General features: G+C 42.8%; 1 protein-coding gene across 7 annotated transcripts in view; it reads left to right on the forward strand.

Annotated features, from left to right (window-relative positions):
• Elmo1 (engulfment and cell motility 1) overlaps nucleotides 1-23,766 on the forward strand; it is a 518,869-nt gene extending 495,103 nt beyond the window's left edge. For 5 of the 7 annotated variants that reach the window (XM_029547332.1, XM_029547328.1, XM_029547330.1 and 2 more), the window contains 3 exons: nucleotides 7,130-7,212; nucleotides 17,503-17,580; nucleotides 22,385-22,585. In XM_029547332.1, the coding sequence (XP_029403192.1) occupies nucleotides 7,130-7,212; nucleotides 17,503-17,580; nucleotides 22,385-22,585 (362 nt within the window). Of the gene's footprint in view, nucleotides 1-7,129; nucleotides 7,213-17,502; nucleotides 17,581-22,384 lie in introns of all 7 variants that reach the window. The other 2 variants (XM_021215225.2, XM_029547333.1) reach the window with 1 other exon arrangement.
• Nucleotides 23,767-24,878: the final 1,112 nt, after the last annotated feature.

A 24,878-nucleotide genomic window follows, 5' to 3' on the forward strand; every position in this document is an offset into this window, starting at 1 on the left:
TCTCTCTCTCTCTCTCTCTCTCTCTCTCTCTCTCTCTCTCTCTTTCTTTCTTTCTTTCTTTCATTTTGTTTTCAAGGCAAGGTTTCTCTGCATAGCCCTAGAACTCACTTAGAAAACTACCTGCCTCTGCCTCCCAAGTGCTGAGATTAAAGGTGTGCACCACTACTGCCCGACCATTAGTTATTTCTTAGTCACAGTAACCTGTACAGAAGTTTATTAACTTAAATGAACACATTTGCACTTGACTCATCCTGTAACTTCAACCTGTGCATTCCCACCAAGGTCATGGCCTGGAAGGGTTTGAGGGTCAGGGATGAGCAGGACAAATGTCAGAGTGGTAGGAGTCCAAATGTCTATTTTAAGGGACTAATATATAAACCTGATTTAATCAATTATATTTTCAAGTAATCTAAAATAATTTCTCATAACTTATATGCAGCAACCTCTACCACATATAATTTAGTGTGCCCTGTAATCAGAGTTAGTGAAAGATTCAAATACTACTTTTGAGAACTCGAACACTTGGGAACATATGATAAATGACCCAGGAAGTCAGTAGTCCTCCACGATATGTATTATTTCCATTTATTTACCTTTTGCATGGGCTTTGTTTTTAACATGTAGTTTTAAAGAGGCAGTAACATGTGACCCTTTTAACTTAATACTAATGCAGGTAACTGGTACCAAGGTTCAGTGCTAAGTGTAGAGACTAAAAGTTATTAAAGCAACATTTAAAAATGCCAGGATGGTGAATTAATTTGGAAGAAAAATGAGACAGAAGTAATATATTCTTGGAGGACACTCTAGTCGGAGAAATCAACCAGGGACCAGTTGTCAGGACATGCTTAAATAACCTTTAAGAGTAGCACTGATCCTGCTGTGTTTAGACAGGCATATCTGGGTAGTGTCTTTGACCTCCCACCGCCTGCCGTCTCACATCTGCCCTCCCATCACCCCGGGGCCCATGAAAGTCAAATCTGGACTGCCTGCTGTACAGCACAGGACCACAGGAAGCAAAAATAAACCTGAGTGGGAAACTTCCTGACACTTTCAGACTCTGTGCTGACATCTCAGGCAGAAAGCCTAGAACATTTAATTTTCCTCCAGTTTAAAAAACAGGACAGCCTGGTCTTCATAGTGTCATGCGGTTCATGTCCGTCCACAGGAGAGCTGCTTTCCCAGAATGCATCAGTGACACCCCATAGCAGGAAAAAGTAATCTGAAACACAGAACTAAAGACTATGCCTGGGAACCCATACCACACCATACTACACTACACTACGCATGTGCACGCACACACACACACACACACACACACACACACACACACACACACACACACAGAGTAAGAAAAGCTTAATCTTAGAAAAAAGGATAGTCCTTTCTGCTCATTGAATTCACTATGTGAAAAGCACACTCCTGTGTCCACTTACTGTTAATTGGTAAAAGAAAAATTTCTCATGAGCTAGGGTACATCCACAGCCATTGATCTAGGGAAGCATTAGAAGTTTGTGGTCCTCAAATAACTACTACTGTTTAGGGCATCATCTCCCAGGACCCTCTTTACCTGGCCAAGAGATGAAGAAAGTACTCTAGGCAAAAGAATCACTACTCTCCTGACGCCACCCTGAAAATCTTCTCTCCACTTCACTGAGCATGTAATTTATCCTCACACCTACAGATAGACAATCCACTTCTCAACTTGAGCATAGGCATGTAACTGGCACGTTGCCAGTTTTAGGTGCACTGCCTCAATGCTTAGGAAATGAGAAGCCCTAGAGAAAGTTCGAGAAATTGGCTGGCACCAGAGCCCTATTAATTAATGGTCAGTTGCTGGGGTTTCCCACCAAGCAATGTCCCCTCACCTCCAAAGCCCCAGAGTAGAGAAAACTAGCAGTCACCTAGGTATACAAGGAGAGCCCTGGCCTGAGTTCTCACAGGAGAACACAGCTGGAGCTGTGAGTCTCCTTTCCCCACACAGGGTTGGATGGTGGCCAGGGACTGACATGGGTTCTGGGAGAAGGTAGCAGTTTTCCTCCCTTTCCTCTGTAGCCTTTCAAGCCCAGGGATGCAGAATTCCAAAGGCCACCTCCCACTATATCTCTTGAGAAACATGTAGAAATTACATAAGTTTAAGAGTGTGGGGGGGGGGGCAGGGGAGGTTGTGTGGTGGTGAGATTGTGTCGATCTGTGTAGGGATCAGTGTACGGGCTATGCTTACATTACAAAGTGAAATGAAGTTATGTACCTAAGAAGGCTCTGCCCTGCCCTAGGAAACTAAGTTTACAGCTTCCAGCACACACTTGGTTGCTTTCTGTGCCGATTCTATATTCTGCCTGGACTCTTAGAAGCAGAAAAGGTATTCCACTAGAAAAATGAGTGAGGGACCTTGAAATGTTCAGCCCTAAAAGGGATGTCTCCATCACATACCTCCTCTCAGGGCTCAGGGAACCCTGCAGATGACAATGTGGGAAGAATGTGAGAGCCAGAGAGGCTAGAGGGCACCAAGGAAAGAAAGCTTTCAAAACACAACAGGGCCACAGCACCTACGAACTCACAGACACAGGGCCTGTGGGTCTGCACCAGATGGGGTCCTAGAGCTGAAAGTGGACACACGCCCCATCCCTAACCCAAATTCTATCTCCAACCCCAAACCACTTGCAAATGAAATTTTAGTTTTCCCCAAGGGGGTCTCACTGAGGTAGCAAACTACTCTTAAGGGACTGACTGTGTGCCGAGCAGTAAAAGGCCAGCAGAACACAAACTCGGTGGCATCTTTGAAGGTTCCTTGGTTGATAATGCTGTACCCGGACTTTCCCTTTCCTCGTCTTTTTAAATGTTATCTTCCCTCCCTCCTCCGAACCTTGGTTCTTGGTGTGTCTATTGTGACTTCTGGTTTTGTATTTTTATAGGATCCCTGAATGTGTAACAGGCGGCTCTCTGTGATGACATCTGTCTCTTGGGCTCTTTTGTCTCTGTTTGTTTTGTACTATTCCAATGTGTGTGTTTTTTGTTTTGTTTTATTTCATCTCATTTTTATTCCTTCGAAGCCTGTCCTTTTCTAATGAGAGACGGAAAGCGGGGTAGATCCAGAGGGGAGGGGGAGTGGGGAGGAACTGGGAGGGAGGGAAACTGTGATCAAGATATAACTTTAAAAAAATCTTACTTCTCAATTAAAAGGGAAGTTACTATTAATAATGGTAAGAGTCATCACCTTTCTGTGTATCTTTATTCTCTCCCGGGGCCAGGAGGAACTGTCTTTCACCCCTTGAGTTAACCAGGGCTGAGCAGTAAAGGATTGATGAATCACTTGGTTACCTGGACCTTTTTCTACTACTGGTCCTAGTGAGGATTGGAGGACTTCCCTTGGCTGTCTTCTTCCCTAAAGCTTTGAGCTGTTGCTCTTCGTATGCTTTCTGACCCACAGGAACTGGGGCCCTTGAAAAATCTACAGTTCCTCGCATCTCCTCTCTGCTCCCTCCCCGGGCTTAACAAGCTGCCATCCCCATCACCCTATCACTCCGTCTCATTTGCTTTAGCCGTGCCTAGTGCCCTCTAAGGCCTCTGTTTGAAAGAATCTAGGCCAGTGTTCTTTGCCCCCACATCAGAGGGATGGGGAAGAAAGCACAGGCTGATGCCCTCCTCAAAGATTAAGCCTATTATCAAGGATGCCGTGAACAGCTGACAGCCAGGCAAAGTGGGGGATTGGGGTCATGAAAGCACGGGGAGAAATTCGGGTCCCTCCATCTACTGAGAGAATTAATGCAGATTCATAGTAATGGGAATAATGGCTGATGCTATTTGCTAAGTGCATAAGGTATGCCAGGCGCAGTGCTCAGAGCTTATATAAGTTATCTACTATGCAACCAGAAGGGACATTTCATCCATATTTTATAGATAAGTGAGGTAGAGAAGCATTAAGTATAACTAGTTGACAGCCATGGGTTAGTAAACAGTAAGATGAAGGTATTTCCAGGCAGCCATGCAGCTCCATGGCCAATTGTAATTCACTATTTTTTTTTTTTTTGTCTGTCTGGACTAAAAAATGATCTGAGACTCTGATCTGTAGCAAGCCCAATGTGATAGAACCAGGTTAGTCAAGACCCTAAAGCCTTGGTTCCTGGTTCCAAAGGCAAGGTGTATGGCTCATCCCTGAGTGCTGTGGGGCTGATAATGCTAGGTTAGGAAGAGCGGGCTCCGTCCTAACTGTTGGAGCAGCCTGCCTCCATCCCGTATCTTGTCACAGAAGGTTCTATTGAGGATATCTGCATACAGCAGTGACTACAAACAGCATGTTCTCAAGGCTTAGAGCCCTTCCTGAAGATGTTTTCCCCTGACTTCCCCCAGGGAAAAAAGCTAAAAGTGTTTGCTTCATAGTGGCCACACATTTGTTTTTTAGAGCTGTATTATCATTTAAACCATAATTAAGGTTTCTTGCAAGATACTAGTAAGGAGTCCATGTCCTTAGAGTAAAACCCTTATTTGTGGCTGGTCTCATGATGATGCAGGTGCTTACACCTTCCAAACACAAAGGAGCAAGACACTAAAACTAGATCTGTCCCTGGCTAGCTATGTGACATTGTGTAAGGAATTCTTCATCGTGAACCTTAGGCTTCCCATCTGCCTAACCCGTCTCAAACAGCAAATATGAGAGATGAAGATGTGCCACGGAGTAAGGGTGCTGCTTCCTTCCTGGTGACCTCCTGCCTCTCCCAGCTCTGTGCCCCACCATGTTATCTTTCTCCCATGTAGAACAAATTGCAAAGCTAGCTTGGCTTTGAAATCATCAGGAACTCCCTATTGTGAGAGTGTGACCCCCTTTGTTTCTACCCCTGGACTAGAGAGGAAATTGTTTTCAATTCTCCCCATGTTTAATCTTCCAGTGCATCTAGAGAAAATCTATGAAAGAAAGGAAGACAGAAAGGAGAAACGAAAGAACAGCTTTTCAAAATGATGATATTTTTAGTAGTTTGTATTTTCTTTTAGTCATTATCCTGTGAGCGACACAGCAGCTTATCTCTCTGATAAGGGACAGTGGATATTTAAATATAAAATATGTATGGCCACGATATGAAAAGAGATTTTCTCCTGTGAATCCTTTGCATTAAGACAATCCAAAGCAGTTTTGTCTTCCCTGTCCCATTCTCCATGTCTTCAAAGCCAAGGGGTAGCTGACTTTTGTAGAGAATGGATACTGGAGTTCATGAAACGTTTCGCATCTTAGAACAAAGGATTTTCTACAATGTACTTGTCTTTCAACTCCAGGTGAAGCTTTAGGAAGTTTCATGAATTGTTTTGCTAATTAGATTTTAAGATTCCCTTCAATGTCTCCATTGCAACCAACTTCCCCAAGATTTAAGTTATGCCCTGCAGACAGATCAGCCACAGAGGCAGCAAGACTAGCTAGCCCTTGGTTATGAAAATGGACTTGTGAGATCTGAAGTCAGTGTTTAACATAGGCTAGGGATCTTTAACACCCACCTACAGGATTCCTATTCAAAAGAGACCAGGAGAGGGCCAAAAAGAGGCAGCCGAGGCACAGGGTTGAACCAGAGCTTCACCAAACAGCAAAAGACATCTCACCCATTAATTTGATGAAGGACCCTTCCGGTCACTTAGGGCCACAAGCTAATCTCCTCTTGACATACAGACATAACTGCAAAATCTGAACAGAACACAAGAAGAAGAAATGGCAGATTAGGACTTCAGCCCCTTAGTCTAGATAAGTATTTCCTCTTACAGCTTACCTAGTCACAAGGTCCCAGCTAACCGGCAAAGTGGCTGGGGAAGTCTAGTCTTCTTGTGCCCATGGGGAGGAGTAGCCAGACATTGATCTTGAAATTGAATGCAAGTCCTCTGGACAGAGTGGACTAGCCTCAGGCTACTTGGTGGGGGAGTAGATGTTGGTAAGAAGATGCTGGCGAAGCCTCCTGAGAATAAAGCTCATAAGATGCTCCCTTCCTTGGGCTTGAGAGTTCTGGGTGTGTTTTCCAGACTTAGGCTGAGTCTTAGTATTCCTGGGAGAGTCGCTTTCACTGTTGTTTTAATAGTCCGTAACTTTATAATTTTGTTGTTATCCACACTCCAGTCAGTTTCTTCAGTGAACGTGTACAAGCTTTTACTATGAAATCTGCCGTTATGTTCTCCTTTAAAAATGTGTAAGGAACTGGTCACTTACAACCCTCTCTTAGCAAAGTCAAACTAGGCAGCAGATGCAGCTGGATTCATAATCATTGTGGGACTGGACAATATGGGATTGGAGAAGGATGGATAACTTAGTGGGGTTTAGTTAGTTAGTTAGTTTGTTTGTTTGTTTGTAATCAAGATTCTGGGCCATGCTACCCATCCTTGTCTCTTTATTTAATTGTAAAGAGTGTTTTGTATGCAGAGCCTTTTCTGTTTCTTATCTTCTCCCTGCTCCTGAGCAAGCTGTGTAAGATAGCACCATTCTCTCTAACTGCATTATTTTCCAAAGGCTCAGGAAGAAAGGAAGGTTTCCTTTATTTTACTGAGTTTATTTTCATTGCCTGTTGAACAAGGACAACCAAACCTTACTGAACTGCTATGACAGTTCATGGTTTGGGAAAGGGAGCTAGCTATTTGGAAAGAAAGCTCAGAACTGTTTGGAGTCAGATTGGTGATCTGAGCTAGATCCGCTTACTCTGTTTATCCAACACTTAGAAACAAACAACATAGGTGTAAGTGCTATAGCTAGAGATACCAGTACATATGAAGCACTTGGCATTGCTCCTGGGACTCAGAAGCCCTTACCGTGTCAGTATTAGAACCGCACATATTGTAATGAGCACTGTTACCTACAGTGGAATCTAGTATAATTCCATCACAACACCACTATCATGGGTATTATTTCAGGTTTTAGTGCACCAGAGTATATTTATGGAAATAGCATGCTAGAGATACATTTTACCAAAACATTATATGCTCAGGTACCTAATTTCTAGACACTGCCTGACTTCTCTTCCTCTCGTCACATCTCCGCCTTTCTCTTTCTGCAGTGGTCTCAGGCAGTGCCAACGAATGGTAGCAAACTCAATGAGTACATTCGCTCCTTTATTGACATTGACGCTTCCAGTGGTGTCGTAACTTTCATTATTTTTATGAATTGCAGTGCCGGTGGCAGATATCAAAGCAGTGGTGACGGGAAAGGACTGCCCTCATATGAAAGAGAAAGGTGCCCTTAAACAAAACAAGGTACGATTTTCTAGATCACTATAACTGTCTCTACCTATACAATGCAGCGAGCCATCAGAATGATCCCAGCCTTCACGTATGCATGTATTGGATGGTTCACCGTGGTATTTTATGTCGGGTTGCACATCTCAGCTCTCCTTTTTTCTTCCTTCCCGATCTATTCCTTCCCTGCGTGGTGCTTTTTCTCTTTCTCTGCCTGGTCACCTTTCTAGTGGTAGTCCCTCTCCCTACATGCTCTCACTGAGGCTCAGTGAAGCCTGAGACAGGCTGACACCAGCCTCATGAGTCAAGGGTATGAGAAAACACTAAGCACCTGACCCTTCAGAGTCATAGAGAGTAGACTATTAAGAATCCAAATGAGGCTTAAAGGAGGGTAATGCCCAGGAGTACATGCTTAGGGACCATGAACAGTACACAAGAATACATGCTTAGGTACCATGAATAGTACACAGGAGTACATGCTTAGGGACAATGAACAATGCCCAAGAGTACATGCTTAGGTACCATGAACAGTACACAAGAATACATGCTTAGGTACCATGAATAGTACACAGGAGTACATGCTTAGGGACCATGAACAATGCCCAGGAGTATATGCTTAGGGACCATGAATAGTACACAAGAATACATGCTTAGGCACCATGAACAGTACCCAGGAGTACATGCTTAGGGACCATGAACAATGCCCAAGAGTACATGCTTAGGGACCATGAACAATGCCCAAGAGTACATGCTTAGGTACCATGAACAGTACACAGGAGTACATGCTTAGGGACCATGATAGTTCACATTGTTTTCTGAGTAAACAGGGTGGGGATACAATCTTGAAAAACAGAAAATTTCCTCTGTTTCTAGATCAGAGGGTCCATTAAGGATCCAGTTCTTCACGTATACCCCATGGGCATCTTGTGTTATATACTACATCAACAAAACAGTTTCGCTATGTGTGGTAGTATACACCTGTAACCCTAGCACAAAAGAGGAAGAAGCAAAAAAACAAATCATGAGCCAACCTGGACTACACAGCAAAATCCTGTCTCAAAAACAAAACAAAACAAAGTCTAGATTTACCTGGCTGCTCTAGACGCCAAACGCTGCATGAATCGATCATTTATTTCTTTGATTCTAAAAAACAGTGTCTAAAAGGAATGAATAAAAAGAAAATCTATCCTGCTTATCAATCAGCATTAACAAAAAAATAATCCCTGTTTTCTGATTTCAAATGAAGATAAAAGGTCACTGCATACAACTATGCTCAAAGAAAACAAAAGGTACTGTGAAGGTATTGTTCAAGATGTCAGAAGGGAAAGATAAAGGCGAGGATGCTGATTTATAAGATCCATGCTGCTTGTGTTATATAGATAGAATTCAACTCAAGTCCGTGTACGTTTCTTCTTTGGAGTACCGGCCTATAAGATGTTCCGATGACAAGCATAATAGTAGGAAGGAATGCTGGAGAGACTAAGGCCTGGGTAATCTGTTGCATAACACCTGTGTGGGTTTCCATGTCAGAAAGATGAGGATTGTATTGTGCATAGACTCCAAGGAGCATTCTAAACTATGGCAACAAGTCTCAGATTTCATGGTTTGCCTCTTCGGGTGCTGACTTCCTTCAACAGCAGCAGGGACTGCCATATGTTTCACATGTCAGGTGTTCCATCTGCAGCCTCAGAGAGCACAGACTCTGCTCAGCTCCAGAAAGGTTCTTGGTTAGATAACACTTGAACTGAGCAGGAAGCCATGTGCAGAAATTGACAACAGACAAGTCTAACCCAGAGGGCTGGGAGGGACGGCTGGCAGTGGAGCAGTCTGCCAGGACTTGAACATGCTGACTAGGAAGTCGGAATTCTGTAAAATAGGTTCAGAGAGGATTCCTCCCTCTGCCTAGCACGTGGAGGTTTTGAGAGCTGTCATTCTCCTCCTTAGATTAAGATGCTGAACAAAGTGGCAGGTTTAGCCAGAGACCTTGGGGGCAGTAAGAGAAATGGAAAATGATCTAGGAAGACACCGAATGTCAACTTTGAGCCTGCAGATACAGGTCTACACACATGCCTGCACACTCAAAAGCACACACATGTGAGCCCAAACATATGAACATTCATACATACCACATACACATATGCATGCAAGGAAAGAAAACAAATTTTTCTTGCTATAGTAACATAAATTATCACTCTAGAGACCTCACTATGTCACTCCATATTACCTAATACATTCCACAGTAACTAGAGGCATGCCTCCTCTAAAAAGAGGGGTGAGGTGGGGCAGCCTACAGAAACAAGACAGCCATCAGGATCAGGGATCTGGTTCTCTTTAGATTGTGTAAATCCTTTGCCTTTTACCAGAACGACAGGGATAGAGAACTTGTCTGATTGAAAAGTAATGAAAACTATGATGTAAAATGTTGTAGGCTACAATAGAAAAAGTCAACATTATACAAGAAGTGTTCAAATGAATTGGTTCTGACAGAATACACATGATAAGGACTAGAAACTGAGATTAAAGTAGAAGCAAGAGTCGTATCAGAGAAAGCAAAGGGGAAGATAAAATAAAAATATTGGTTTTTTTTTTAAGTCAGCCACACAAAAGCCATGCCACATGTTCACGGTAGAAAGAGTGCATTGCAGTGGGATAAGTGGATAATAAACGGAGCCAATGGGAGCTGAATTAAAGAGACAGGAAGGAGCAGTCACCACACTCATATTAAAAGGGAAGGCGGAAGGGAAGGGGCAGAAGAAGTAGATCATGCTATCAACATGCTCATGTTGGTCTAAACACAGCACTGACCATGTCCACTATAAACAGTAAGTACATTAAGAGACAATCTTAAAACTGATCTTTATTAAAAATGATCAAAGTATATTTACTTAATATACATTGTAAAGGGTTGAGCCAACTTAATTTAAAAAGAAAAAAAAAGAAGAAGAAATAAAACAAAAAAATAAAACAAACAGCTCAAAAAACAAACTAAAAAGAAAAAGAAAAAAAAAAAGAAAGAAAATAAAAAACTATCACCACAGCTCAGGGAACGGAGACCTGTACATAAATAAAGGATAGACCATCTCAGGAGTAACTATGATGACACAGGACTGAGGCTGGACAGATGGGGTCAGTGCGCTTAGCCGTGGGATGTTCCAGAGCTCAGCAGCAGAATGTGTGTTCAAAGGGCTGTGTCGGGTGTTCCTACAGGTTCCTGACAGAGAGTAAATGCTCCTGACCTTATACGGGGCAGACCACTTATCCTTGGGGATGCCCAGGCAGATGTTTCCTGGATGTCCACACTGGGGTGCTGTCAGGGTCTGGGGAACCCTGGATAGCTGTAAAAGTCGCAGCTGGGGAATTGTAGAGTTTATATCTCAGATCCTCATAGCTCTATGGATGTGCCTATCCATTTGGAAAGGCTGTCAGATTCAGAAGCACAGATATTTGTCAGTCACCAGACATTCTGGGGCTCATCAGCTCCTGCTCCAGCCTCTTACCCATAGGGCCCCAGGTGGCACCTCATTTGTAGATGCTGGAAGTAGCTGCGTAGTGATTTGGCAAATCTGTTCCTGAGCTGTTGGGTTGGCAACGGGAACATGGAGAAGGCACAGCAACTACAAATTGATTTTCATTAAATTAAGAACTATATGCTGTCTGTAAGAAACCTACTTCCAGTATAACTTTAAAGCATTAGATGGGAAAGACACACCATACTGATTCTAATCAAAAGAAAACTGAGCCATCTTTATCAACCTTATACAGATCAGATCTCAGAAGAGAGAAAATCATCAAGGAGATATTTTTCCCCAAAGACACAATAATCTTACCTCACACACATGTGCACTTAACAAGAAGCATCGACATACACGAGTCCAGATACTGACAGAGCATAAGGGACCTCAGCAACCAATAGAGATCAAGCAAAGGCCAATCAAATGGATACTGGTGCTATGAACAACACCATCAATCAACTTGATCTAATTGGCATTAATAGAATATTCTAACCAGCAGGACAATACACATTCTTCTTGAGCTCACCTAAACAAAACAAAACAAAACAAAACAAAACAAAACAAAACATTCACCAGGTTACACATTGAGCCATGAAACATGTTTGATTTGGTTTTCATCATGACAAAAATAAAATGTTAGGGTTTTTTTTTTTTTTTCAGAACAATAATATTACAAAGCTTATTCTTGGGTCACCATAAATTTAAAGTAGAAACCAATAGCAAAAAAAAAAGAAAAGAAAAGAAAAGAAAAAAACCAAAACGTAAATAGTTAGAAATTTAACAAGTCATAAGAGAAATTTTGTATCTCAAAGTAAATAGAATTCAAAAAACAGCGTGTGCTGGATGCAGTGAAAGCATCATTTGTAAGGACATTTACATTAGGTGCTTAGAAGAGAAGCATGCTCTGAAAGCATTAGTGTCCCTGTCATAAATTACTATAAAAGGCAAGAAGTTTAATAAGAAATAAGTAAATAATAAAGAAAATAATAATAAAAAAATAAGTAAATAGAAATTAAAGATAATGAGACTGAAAACAAGGGAAAACTCAAGTGGAAAAGGAGGAGGAGATTGATTCTTCTGTGGCCTGATAAAAGGATAGGGAAAGGAGGAGAGAGAAACTCCTGGTGTGGAGATGGAATGGTGAGAACACATTACATGTGTGTACTCGGCCCTCCTTCAGACTGCATGCCACACACTTCCAAAGTCACAAACAATTTAGCAAGTATTTTCTAAGGTGCTGGTGTTTATATTATTTTCAGGATGTTATTAAAAAATTGAATGGATGGATGGACTGTGGAAAGTTGCTGTAGGGTGACGTGGACAGATGGGTGGGTAGGGCACACTGCTGTAAGTAGATGAACTTGTGTGTAAGTGGAAGCTGCTTGCTTGTGCTTACCAGGTGTTCCAGGCACTCCTGCCATTCCCAGCCCACCACAATGGTCCCTCAGCCTAGCTCTGTCATTTGCATATACTTGAGAATTTTTTTGGCCTTGTGATATTATCATTATCCACAGACCTTATTTTTCAGGCAGTGTCAAAAGCAGAAAGGAAAGCCACAATTCTTCCTAACCCACAACTATTTTTCCAGGACCCAAAGGCACTGCTATCCCCTTTGAGGCTCACGGGTAAGAAAGGGCTATCTGCAGTTTCAAGGAAGAGTTAGCCAAAGTGTGCCCACAGCAGGACCACCTCTGTCTGGTGTCCAAAAGCCAAGGTATAGTGTTAGCTCTTCAGAGGGTTTTTGCATCTATGAAACAGCTTCTGAGATTTTGTGCAACAGAAATCTCCATGAACTAAACTGCTGAACAAGGCCATCTTAGGTATTAGCGTCCAGAAATAAGAGGGTTTGTTCATAGCGACTTAGTCTTGTAGTGCCAGAGGACAGCAATATAAAGAGAGTTGGTCCTTCCCTTGAGGTATCTGCTGCAGAGCACCTGTCTGTATATTTAGTCAGTCAGCTCTGACATTCAGAGAGCTGATGAGTTCTAACAAAGAATGGTGACCAGGGCAGATGTGACTCAAACTCTTGAAGCAAGAATAGTGGGTCCCATCCTTCCTATTGCTGTGAACCTTTAATACAGTTCGTCATTTGTGGTGATCCCCAACTATAAAATTATTTTTGTTGCTACTTCATAATGGTAATTTTGCTACTACTCTGTATCATAATGTTAATGTTTTTGGAGACAAAGGTTTGCCAAAGGGGTTGTGAGCCACCAATTGAGAACCACTGAGCTAGAGTCTAAGATATTCAACAGAGGTTAGTACGATAGGAAGATGTCTATGGAGACAAGAAGTATGGAGTTCTTTCCAGTAGAGTTTTACGACATTTGAATTATCACAGGAGGATAAAAATTCAATTTTAAAGGAACTAGGGACTGTAAATTCACAGTCTGTAGCTTTGCAAGTCTTTGGTGTCTTGTGGAGTGCTTTAGTTGGGTGTTCTTGGTGCTTGTCTCCCTAGTCATGGGGCTTGTAGTTAAGCAGCCATCAACCATGACCAACACATAGATGTCAGTGGATCCTAGGCGTTCGAATAGGAATATATTTCCTGGAAGAGAAACTACTGTGTTTCCATGCTCAGAAAGAAACGTATTGTGGCTGTTCATAGCTATCTAGGGATCACTGAGTTCATTCTCTGGCTCAGACAAAGAAATGGACATCTTGGGAAGACAGAAGGCCATGTGTGGAGGACAGGAAAGTAACTGCTTTATCCCTTCAGGATGAGCAAAGCCTTTGGGAGGCCACCAAATGAATGGTATTTTATAAGGGGCTTCTGGGTTCCCCCTTTTCCCCTATTGGTCCTACTTTAATATCCACCCCCATGCTTTCCTACTGTTGCCCCTTTTAGTGTTTTGTGAGGACAAGAGCCACCATTGCAGGGAGCCTGCTTTGCTTTTCCTGGCTCCCTATGTCTCCCTGATGGCTCCACAGAGCCCAGTTTCTGTCTTGCCAGGATAACCAAGATAAGAAGCAGGTTCTCCTAGACATTGATGTATGATTTTAAAAGTTCTCATTTTAACTAAATATCCTGCTATTTGATTGACTTCATTCATCTTTAATTCACTGAGTGTATTGAGCATCTTCTTTGTTGCCAGGTGCTAGAAATGCAGAGATTAATATGGTCCAGCCCCAGTTCTGGGTGTCCAGTGGATTAAGATTTATGTATGAAAATAGTCATACTTTATCTACCACATGCCTAAAAAAATGCAAATGAAAACAAAGGTAATGAAGGCAAATCTGAGTCTAGTCAGGAGGTAATGGCACTTGAGCTGGGTTTTAAAATGACATTCCCCAGGTAGTAAGCAGGCAAGCTTCCAGGTAAAGGGCACATGAAGAAACCCAGGTGCACTTCCTCATGGGAAAGTGTTCCAAGCTTGACTAAACAGGAACAAGGGAAGTCACTGAACTGTCCAGCTGTTCTGATAAACTTGAGCCAGAACCTTTGTGAAAAGGGCAATCACTGTGTTAAATAAGTAAGAGCTTTTCTTCTTTTAACACAGAAACTCAAGTTCATAGGTACGTAAACGAGCAGCTTTGAAATCTACTACTATGTCTATGGTCATATTTAACATCCACACCTATGAAACTATTCCATGTGTCTCATCAAAACACTTACTCTTAACGTGACTGGCAGTCCATCGTTTACCTATGAAAAAATGAATATTCAAAGGTCTCCTTATGCTGAGGCACTGTTTCTCTGAGTATCTGTGACTTTGCATGTCTTCTCACTGTTCCCAGAGCTACAGGACAGAGTGTGAGATTAGGAGTTCAGAGGCCTCGGCAGGTGGGGGGTTGTTCAGCTTCTCTTGTCCCTTCTCTCTCCACATCAAGGCCTATTCAAAGCCTTCCTGGACAAGGCAAAGAAGTCCTGTGCCTCAGTGGAACAGGGCAGAGATGAGCTGCTAGGAGGTCTCTAGCTGTTCACAGAAATCCAGAAGGAACAGAAGACCTTTAACAGTGAGCAACAAAGCCCCAAGGTATTAGATACCTGTGAGTGGTGGAGTGGTGAGTGTGTGTGTGTGTGNGTGTGTGTGTGTGTGTGTGTGTGTGTGTGTGTGTGTGTGTGTGTGTGTGTGTGTCTGTGTGTTAGGATGCTCAGAGGGGAACACTGCCCCAGATCAGTGTCAGCCTGTTCAGCTGCCACCTGGAGCCCATCTTCCTTATGGGAGTTTGGACAGGTGGCAGTTTCTGGAGAGTTCGCCTGGGAGGTACCGTTGCTTCCAGCTCTGCCTCCTCCCTTCTTAAAGTGGTGGGAAGCCAGTCGACCTTCAGCAAATGACTCCGTGACAGCAACCCAGGGATGTCAATAAAACCCATTAAAAATGATAGCACCCTTTCATGCAGGCATGCAGCTCAGAGAATGAATTCCTCCCACCCTCCCAGGTAGCCCTGGGAAGATTAGAGTGGGAATTGACATTCTCACAAATTTCCCATTTCCTGCCTGCATTTATCAGGAATCTAGGTCGTGACAGCTCAGATCTTTCATGTCCTGAGAAGTGTATGCCCAAAGAAGGCAAAGCCCAAGGTCACTGTGCTTCTTCCTGTGTGCCTTCTGGCTCTCTGCAATAGAGAAAATGTCTCAGCTCCAACATCCTGGTTGCCAGTGGCTTCTGTACCAACTCAAGGGCATGTGTCTTGGCTGTGTGCTCTTCGCACCAGCTGTTGGCACAGTTGTTGCACAGGTTTGGGCAGAAAGACCTTGGTGAAATGCACCTTGTCCTGTTTATTTTCCAAAGGACCTCCTTGAAGCTAGAGTCCCAAAGCAAAGCCACCACCCCTCCTTTTCCTCCAGTCTTTCAAGTATGAGTCAGAGTCCTGCCAATGAATGACTATCAGATCAATAAAGAGTAAGTCATTTCTCTAAGAGTTCTAATCCAGAACAATTTTATCAGAAACATACTTTAAGAGGACATAATGACCCATAGTCCAAGCATCCCATAGTCATTTTCTTTTCATAGGCTCACTGCCAATCTCTGTCTACAGGCTGCATTATCACAACTTGGATCAATAGGCACACTTCTTCTGGTTTTTCTTTTCATTTAGCATTAGACTCTCCTTCATAATTATCTTACCATTTGTGATTTCCTTAATACTCAAAGGAGTAGGAGAGATTTAATTTCTCATAACTTTCCTACAAGTAATAATATGTAACTTTGGCTTGCTTGGGGATCTTTTTAAAAATACTCCCAGGAGTGGAATTCATGGTTTCTGATATGTGAGGTTTTTTTATTGATTTTTTTAAAGATGACATCAATTTATGGTACCACTGCTATAACTATCACTGTTTTGATTATAAATTTAAAGGCCTTGAGATAGTGTTATGGAAACAGATGCCAAACTCAATGGAGAATGTGCTTGCTTGCTTGCTTGCTTGCTTGCTTGCTTGCTTGCTTGCTTACTTGTGTGATTGTTGCATAACTTCACTGAAGCCTGAATGGAGGGCTGAGGGAGAAAGTGAATAAGAAATGGAGAGAGGAGTTTATGCAAGCAAGCATCCATGACTCAGCGTCCTTTCCTTCCAGGGTTTCTATTTCTGGCGGAGTAAGGGGCCCCTTTGAGTGTGAGGTACATGACTGTCTAGGTTCTGTGCAAAGCTGCCCCCTCCTAGAGAGAGGACAACTGGAGGTGAGTTAGACAGAGAGCCCATGAGAGCCCAATGGTAGGCTGTGTTCCTAGTGGCTCCAGCTAACACAAGGTTTTTGGTAGTTATTTTGGAAGAATTCTTTAATTCATCTGAACTATTCTTTCTGGGGCATTGGGATACGAGTCACTTGCGAAAGGCAAATGTTCTCATAGATAGTGAATGGGGAAAGATGCAGAGAGGTCTGGCTTTCTTTGCAGTCAGCTTCGCAACAGTGCTACTCCCAGATCCTAACAGGGCAGAGGCTGAGACCAGAGGCACCTAACGGAGCTGAAGGGACGTATCCTAGAGCACACAGTATCACAATCAGAATACTGCTATGGAAACACTTGATTCTTCCCTCCGGATCAGGAGCCAGTGGGGTTAGCATGTGGGCTACTGGCTGTTGCCTTCCAGGAGCTCCATTCTGCTGACTTCCCCAACCAGTAGGGTGATTATGGCTCCCCAGTATGGGTACGGCACAAGCTCTGAGAAATGTCTTATAGCCTATGTATTAGACATGGCCCTAGGTGTGTCAGCCAAATTTATCCAGCCACAATGCAATGAAAGTGTCCTTTAGCCCTTGGCATTGTAGGTCTGGCTCATAGTCTGCACTCGGTAAATTCACATCAGTAATGTCATGTCTTCTGACCCTGACATCCATGCTTCTCCTTGGTATCCCGTAGCCTCAGTGGGTAAGTCTTGGATGTGTAAATCCTTTGTTTGGTACAAAAATAGGGTTTAATAAGAAGTCTTATTACCTCTGAGGTAGCATCTATATTTAGGAGGGTCCATACCTTTATGGGTTTCTGTCTGCTAGGAGTGTCTAAAAATGATCACCCTTAACGCTGCTAATTAAAGAGTCGACTACCTTTCTATCTTCTTGGAAGGGAGATACACAGTGTTGGCCATGTGCCATCGATCTCTTAAAACCCTGCCCCATGAAAAGGCAGTGATAAAGCTTGTGCCTGTGTTTGTATGAAAGTGAAATGGTTCATGCAGGTCTGTGCTGAATGCAGAGGAGGACTCATGCTGGCAAACAGGAGCACTGCACCTCTCTTTCCTTTTGTCAGCTTCATGGCTCCTCCTCTTCTCCAAACAGAAGAGAGGCCATGTTCCACGTTTAAGCTCAACCACCAGTTTTGTTTTATGTGATGCTTCTTTGTTCTCTCCTAGGAGGTGCTTGAACTTGCTTTCTCCATCTTATATGACTCAAATTGCCAACTGAATTTTATTGCTCCTGACAAGCACGAGGTAAGAGGTCTTGGTAAGGGTTAATTGACGAGAGAAAAATAAGCAAAATTCTAGAATAGAAGAAACGTCACTTCTTGTAGAAATCTGCTTTTGAAAATCATGAATAGAAGGGTGTCTTGTTGACATGGAAACCACAAGCTCAAACTTCTTAGCCTCTGAATCAGCCACCGTGCGTTTGCCCAGCTTTCCTTCTGTTACTATAACAAAATGCCCGCGGTTTGCATTTGATTCAGAATAACAGTTTACATTTGACCTCTACTTTCTGAGGCTTGAGTCTGTGGTCAGTTGCCTTTAGATGAGTGTCAGGTGCACATGGAGGAGGAAACTGCTTGCTTCATGGCAGCGATGAGGCAGAGAGAAGGGCGGGGCCGATGTCCCGACGTTCCCCTACCGGAATATACCATCCAAAGTTCTAACTCTTTCCACTGGGCTCACCTCCTGAGATGTCCAGCGTCTCCCAATATTTTTCCTTTAACACTGCGTTTGGGGGGATATTCAAAGTCTAGACTGTAGAATGGTCTTAAAGAAAATTGACTCAGGATCAGCAAGGACTTAACTAATCCAGAGGCAGAGGGGGCCCTGGCTCTGGCTGTGATGCGTACTGAATATTTAATTTTTGCTCTGGAACCTCTCCAGATAAACTGGTGTCTCTATTTGTGGGGCTATCTGATGGAGTACCTTCTCTACCAAGTCTCTTTAAGCTATTTTAAGATGTTCAGGGCTGTCTCTGCTGTTGGAATTTTATTTCCAAGATGCTTTCATTCCTTTTTGACATCTTGTTATATGCATAATTTGTTCCTCTTCTTGAGGCACACTGTCAGCTATATTTAAAATATTTAGCAGAAGTCTAAGAAAATGCATTTGTAAAATAAAGTAGCAGTTACGGTTGATTTAACTTTTTCTCTTGTAAATTAGACCCCCACCATCATGCCTGAAACTTTATTTTTAGATAATACCATTCAAGTTTTTGTTTTGCATGTAACTGCACAAACAGCCTTTAGAAGGACGGGAACATTTTAATAGAATCTGACTTTTGTTCTCATCTCCCTGGGGAGATTGAGTTCATTTTAAAGGTATTTAGTGTCTGGTTTTCTCTGGTTTGAAGGTTTTGAATAAAATTATCCATCCCAAAGAAAGAGGAAAGATTAGAGACAAATCCTGCATTTAGAATGGTACTTAAATATAATTCTGTGTCACTTGACATTTAGTTTGCAGAAGGCTTAGACTTTGTCTTCATCTTTCTAAAAATAGATGCCATATCTTCCTATTTCTGTTTTTAAATAAAGTTGTGGTTATGAACAGGCCAACATATCCAAGATATAGAAGAGACATAGAAAACAACCAAAAATAGAAGTTGGGCTGTTACTTAAGTCAGTGCCAAGCTATTTTCCCTGTGTGTGCAATAATTCCAGATAAGGATAAATGCTCTATGACTGCCAAGCTTTTTTTTTTTTTTAACATAGCTGCCACTTCTTATAGACTCTATATGCTTATAAGAACTTTCAATTCCTTCAAGACACTTGCATATCTAGTACCACTTTATTTTCATAATCGCTGCATGAAATAGAAGGTTCTTTTTACAGATAATCTCGTTTATCCAGGAGGGAAAGAGGCCTCCCCAAACTGAATACCTGGCAATGAAAAGGATAATAACAGGGTCTGGAAGGATAGCTTGGTGGGCAAAGCCTTTGCGGTCCAAAGGTAAGGACCTGAGCTCTGATAACCAGAACCCATGCAAGAGCCAGGTACCATAACTAGCATGGTCCTGTACCCCAGCACTTCTGCAGTGTTATGGGAAGAGAAAAGCTCCCAGAAGTTCGTGGGCCAGCTAGCCTGGCCTGCACAGCAGTGAACCGCAAAGAGACCCTTTCTTAAACAAGGACCAAGACGAGGACCAACACTTCCACCCTGTGGTACGCACATGCACACATGCACATGTGTTTGCGTGTACATGTGCACGCACATAAACACGCACACAGGACAAACTACTTCAGAGACCACTTGGATTCTTTGGTCTTTATCAGTTCTGTCAGTGGCAACCTGAGTTCTCTCTGCAAACCTTTCTCACGTCCTATTCTATAGTGAAGTCATGGTCTTTCACTCTTCTGACACTTTCTTCTTTCTGACCCCAAGGTACTTGGAATTACACTGGGTCACCTAGATAATCTAAAATGATCTCTCTCTGTTATAGTCAACTGATATCAGCCTTAAATTTTTCACACAACTTAAGCTCTTCCCTAGGTCCAGGGAGCAGACATCTTTGAAAGGCGAGTTTTCTGTCTACCCCAAGCTGCAGCATCATTGCAGTATCTCTTTCCCAGGAGTTCCTGGTAGTCAGAAGTCTCACCTATTTCAAGTGCAGCCTTTAAGTAACCCCGGTGGTGTTTTCTTTATTGTTGCTTTGCCTCTTTTGTAAAGGTTAGCATCCACAGATGATTGATTGCTGTCTAAACTCTGGCTCCACTAGAATTTGCAAAAGGCCTTGTCTCAATTCCATCATTCCCACTTTATTTATATGTGAGAGGATGTAAAGAGAACCAGGCCTCAACAACTGCTGTGTTCCTAAAACTAGAACACATGATGGCAGAACAAATACTTGATTTTTTTTCACAAATTACTAAAATAATAGGCATGTCCTAAAGAAGATAAAGAAGGTATATTTGGTGTTTGAATATCATTACGATGTCAGAACTTAAACATATTTGTGTCTTCATATCTTCTTGCTGTTCTTTACTGGTTACCCTATCCTGGATAATACAAGCGTCACCAAGTTAGCTTATGAATCCTAGTGACATGGCCCTATGTCTTTGATGACTTTCTGGCTTTCTGGTAGGACAACATAGTCCAGATTCCCCTTGTATGTTTCCTGCTTCCCCCCCCCCCACATCAATCCTACTTACTTTTAATAGGAACTTTAGTAATTATCAAACAGAATCTTGGTAAAAAGATAAAATTATCACAATTCGGTTAAAATTTGTAGGCTTTTCACAAAACAGAGCTAAAAGTGAGATTTTTACTGTAAAATATATAGTGAATTAGTGTTGAGAATTTCAACCCAAATTTAGTAGTACACGATTTTTGTTTATAGGTCAATGTAATTGTTGATGAAAAGGTCGCTGCCTGCTGCTTCTCAAAAGCACTATAGTTGTAGGCTAATCTGTACCAGGAAGGTAGCCAAGGCTGGGAAGTCTTTGTTCAAAGGACAATAGTCCTAGGACTTAAGGATCACTGTGACATGCGGCCAGAGCTGTGAAGGCCTTTGGGAACACAGCACTCAGTGGCACCTATACCTGGGTGTTTGTCAGAAGGATTTGGGAAGCTTTTGTAAATAAAGTCTCCTGCCTCTGACCAACAAAATCAGTAATCTCCAGCCAGGGACTTAGGCATCTATTTCTATCTGTTATTTGTGAGCAGATGTTGTCAAAATGTCTGAGATAGTCATGAGCGGACTGGTGCTTCAAGAGATGTTTTAACAGTGCATTTGCGTTTTGATGGGCTATATGCTTTGGCTGAGACCACACAGCTGAGGTGGAAAGAAATTCTTACAGACTGATGCTGCTCTGATCAGGCATAGCTCACACCAATGCCTTTGACATGCCTCATGGAAGACTTCCATCGAATCACAACGGTTGTAGGTATCAATTGCTTCTGCTGAAATCTCCCATCACACGGTGGGACACGCCCGAGGTAACCAGCCATGCAGTTCGCAAGCTCACTGGGACCTGGAGTTGGAGCTTGACCCAGAGAGTTCAGGAAAAGATGGAATCTCGAGCAGATGTTAGGAGGCATTCCAAACCAGCAAGAAGCAAAACAGTTGTCGGCATGGAATCCTAGGTAGGGCAGCTTAACAGGTGAATAAGCAGCATCCAATACACAGGCCATTTTCTGAGATCTTGGCTCTTTCTCCAGATGCTAATGGTCCTCTTTTGAAGTTAGAGCAGAACTCTACCCTCTGAAGAGGGATCTGCAAAGAACAATGTAGGTTTTTCTCATAAATGATATAGGGTTCCTTCTCCCCCAAAGTTCATAGTCAACTGAACAGACAAAGACTGCCATTTGTTTTATAAAGAAAACAAAAATGCTTAATAATGTAGTCCAGTGTGTTTTCCAAAAGAGGTGATGTCCCCAGGAATAAATCACTTGAAGCCCTGGGTATTAAGGACCTGGACACAGGAGGTTCAGGCAGGCAGTCAACCTACATCTTCCTAAGATAACCAATGATGTTAGCTAATTTAGTTATCAAACACTAAGCAGCTGAAGGCTATTTATTTTCTAGGTCTTATTTTGCTAAGAAATACAAAGGCCACCTTGGCTTCATGATGCAACTGAGATGTCAATGTCTATGCTTAAATATTAGACATGGTAAGAAGGCATTAGGTACTAAACAGAAAACTGTGTTAAATATCAAGGAAGGGAATGTTTGGCCTGCTGCTAAGCATAGACATATTGGGATATATTCTAGCAACATCTTAATAAGCAATATGAGGGAATCCAATTCTTCATGTTCCGTAGGAAACATTATTGCTCATAACAGCTTGCTTCTAGAGTCAGGTTGCCTGAGTGCAAAACCTACCTACTCTCATTTTTTTCCTACGTCACTTCATCCTCCGTGCTTTGGTTTTCCTAACTTGGAAAACATATGATAACAGAAGTTCCTGTTTCTGTTAAATCGAAGGTACAGAGAGGGTGTGGGTATTAGATGAACACCTAAGACCCCCCAGCACATGCTGGGTACTAAGTGCCTATAATTGCTGTTCCCATAATTGTCATCAATGATGTTCACTGCCACCTCCTCTCCCACCAGTACTGCATCTGGACAGATGGGCTGAATGCGCTGCTTGGGAAGGACATGATGAGTGACCTGACACGCAATGACCTGGACACCCTGCTGAGCATGGAGATCAAACTCCGCCTGCTGGACTTGGAAAACATCCAGATCCCGGATGCACCTCCACCTATCCCCAAGGAACCTAGCAACTATGACTTTGTCTATGACTGTAACTGAACTGGCTGGGCCCAGACGCATTCCTCCCAGACTGGAAGATCTAGCTATCAGCAGAGAGCAGAGCAAACACATCCACATTTTGCAACCGCCCTTGGGTGGAGGGGAAGCTGCAGGTCAACCCTTCCCTTGGCCTCATTTTTAGCCCTAGCCCCTCCCCCCCTTTCCTGGCATCTCGCCATCTCCTTCAATCTATTTCCTGACTCAGTGTTTTAGATCCTCTACCATGGCTACAGCTCAGCAATGGGTCATGAGCAAAAGTTACCACTAGTAAGGAAGTCAGAGTCCTCTCATATCCAGCTACGGGAATTTCCTTCCTTCCTTCCTTCATTCTTGCCTGGAGTAGGAAAGCCGGTTAGCCCCAAGCTGCCCCATATTTGCTCACCAAACCAAGATAAATGCCTAAGGCCAGGGTTGGATAAAATAGCTCTGCTACTGGATAAGAAGACCAAAGGCCTCCTACCCCTTCTCTCTAGGATCACCTCACATCATCAGCTCTGTGTGAGTTGAAATAGCTTTCACGTTGCCTCTCTCTCCCTTTCCTGCCTTGGCCTTGCTCTGTTCCACTTTGGTCTCACATGTAGCAGCAGCATCCTCATTGTAGTTGTCTACAGCATCAGGCCTCCCAAACAGTCCACAGAGTCCATGCCCGTTCCTTGTCTGCACTGTGACCGTGACCAACCCCTCTATCACACTGTCTAGTCTTGGGCTTCCTCTCTTTGCCCCAGCCCAGGCCTGCCTTCTTCATTTCTTCAAGCTCCCAGCCCTTAGCAGAAAGCACAAATGAAGTCAGTAGTCCTGCTCCATCTCTGATAGACTAAACCTAACCGCCCCTAAGGCGGCTGTTGCTATCCAACAGTACCATGTCACCTTCTCTCTGGGGCTCCTGCTACAACCCAGGTTTTCCAGGGTGGTCAAGCTGTCAGACATCCAAGTTTACATCGTTGTAATTATTATAGGTCTTTAAATTTTACAAGGGTTTGGGATTGTTTTGTTTTGTTTTGTTGGCTTTGTTTTTGTATAAAAGAGTCTAACATTTTTTGCCAAACAGATATATATTTAATGAAGAGATACGTAAATGTGTGTACTTTCCAGCTTTCTTTTTTTAATTATTTTAATCCCAAACATCTTCCTGAGAATAACATTCCCTTAAACATGCTGTGGAATAAAATTAAATGTGAAGAGTTGGGGAGCTGGTGTTTTGATTTAGTAATGTGGGAGCTTGCTATTCCAGCATATCCATCACCTGGGAACTTGTTAGAGATGCAAAACAGACAACCCCTCCAGACTTCTGAACCTCGATGTTTGAGTAGGTGTTAATTTGGGAAGCACCAATCGTGAGCTCTAAGCATTGCCGATATCATTTCTAGGAGGCACATCCCAACTCACCAAGGAAATGAGACTCACTGTACAAAAATATGATCTATTCCTTTTATATTGCTGCTTCCTCGGCATACTTCCCCATTATTTTCTCCTTACCATTTCATGACTTATAGAGCCAGTCCAATTAAAGACCCTACTGACACCAAGGGGACGTGTTGAACCACGGAAAAAGAATACAAACCCACACACCTGAAATCAGTTATGCCAAAGCCAATCTTACTGTGAATTAATAAGTTGCCGACAGAGCACAACAGAGAATTCTTCTTAAGTCAGCTCCCCTACAAATGTCATATGGATCGTAAACTCTTAAGGGCTGGGAGGGATGACAGAACCCCATGCAGTGCAGCTAAGACACTCTGAACTGGCAGCCAAGCTCTAGCTACATGCAGGTGACTGCTCTTTGTGGCTGTCAAGATGGTCAATTACAGATTGGCCTGGGCTCCAATGACATGGTCCACAGCACTCCATAAATTGCAAAACCCATAGTCATTCACAGGGGTCATTCTTTCCACTAGCGCGCCCACATCCGAGTGTCAGGCTGACATTTCCTCCATCCTTAAGCTTGGATCTTATTAGCATGCATGCCCTTCCTGGCAGAGTCATCTACTGTTCTGCCTGCTGTGTGATAAGTGAGATAAAAGGAAGTGGATAGAGGCATAACACTTTTCACTTCAGAGTTTAAGGGACGCACCTGTGCCCTGGATGGGAAGAGTTCATCTCCTGGTATTCCTTCTTTGGTCCATAAATTAGAAATGTGTGGGGATATTTTTTTCCTTTTCCATGTCTATATAATACTTTTGCACATGTGTGGGACAGCACAGTGTTTTGGTCCATGTTGCGCTGGGTAGTGAGAAAGCCTCTCTACTGCTATGATCATTATCATATCTATAGTGAACACACTAGAAATCCCCTC

Source organism: Mus pahari, chromosome 16 (genome assembly GCF_900095145.1).
Source record: "Mus pahari chromosome 16, PAHARI_EIJ_v1.1, whole genome shotgun sequence".
Taxonomy (NCBI): domain Eukaryota; kingdom Metazoa; phylum Chordata; class Mammalia; order Rodentia; family Muridae; genus Mus; species Mus pahari.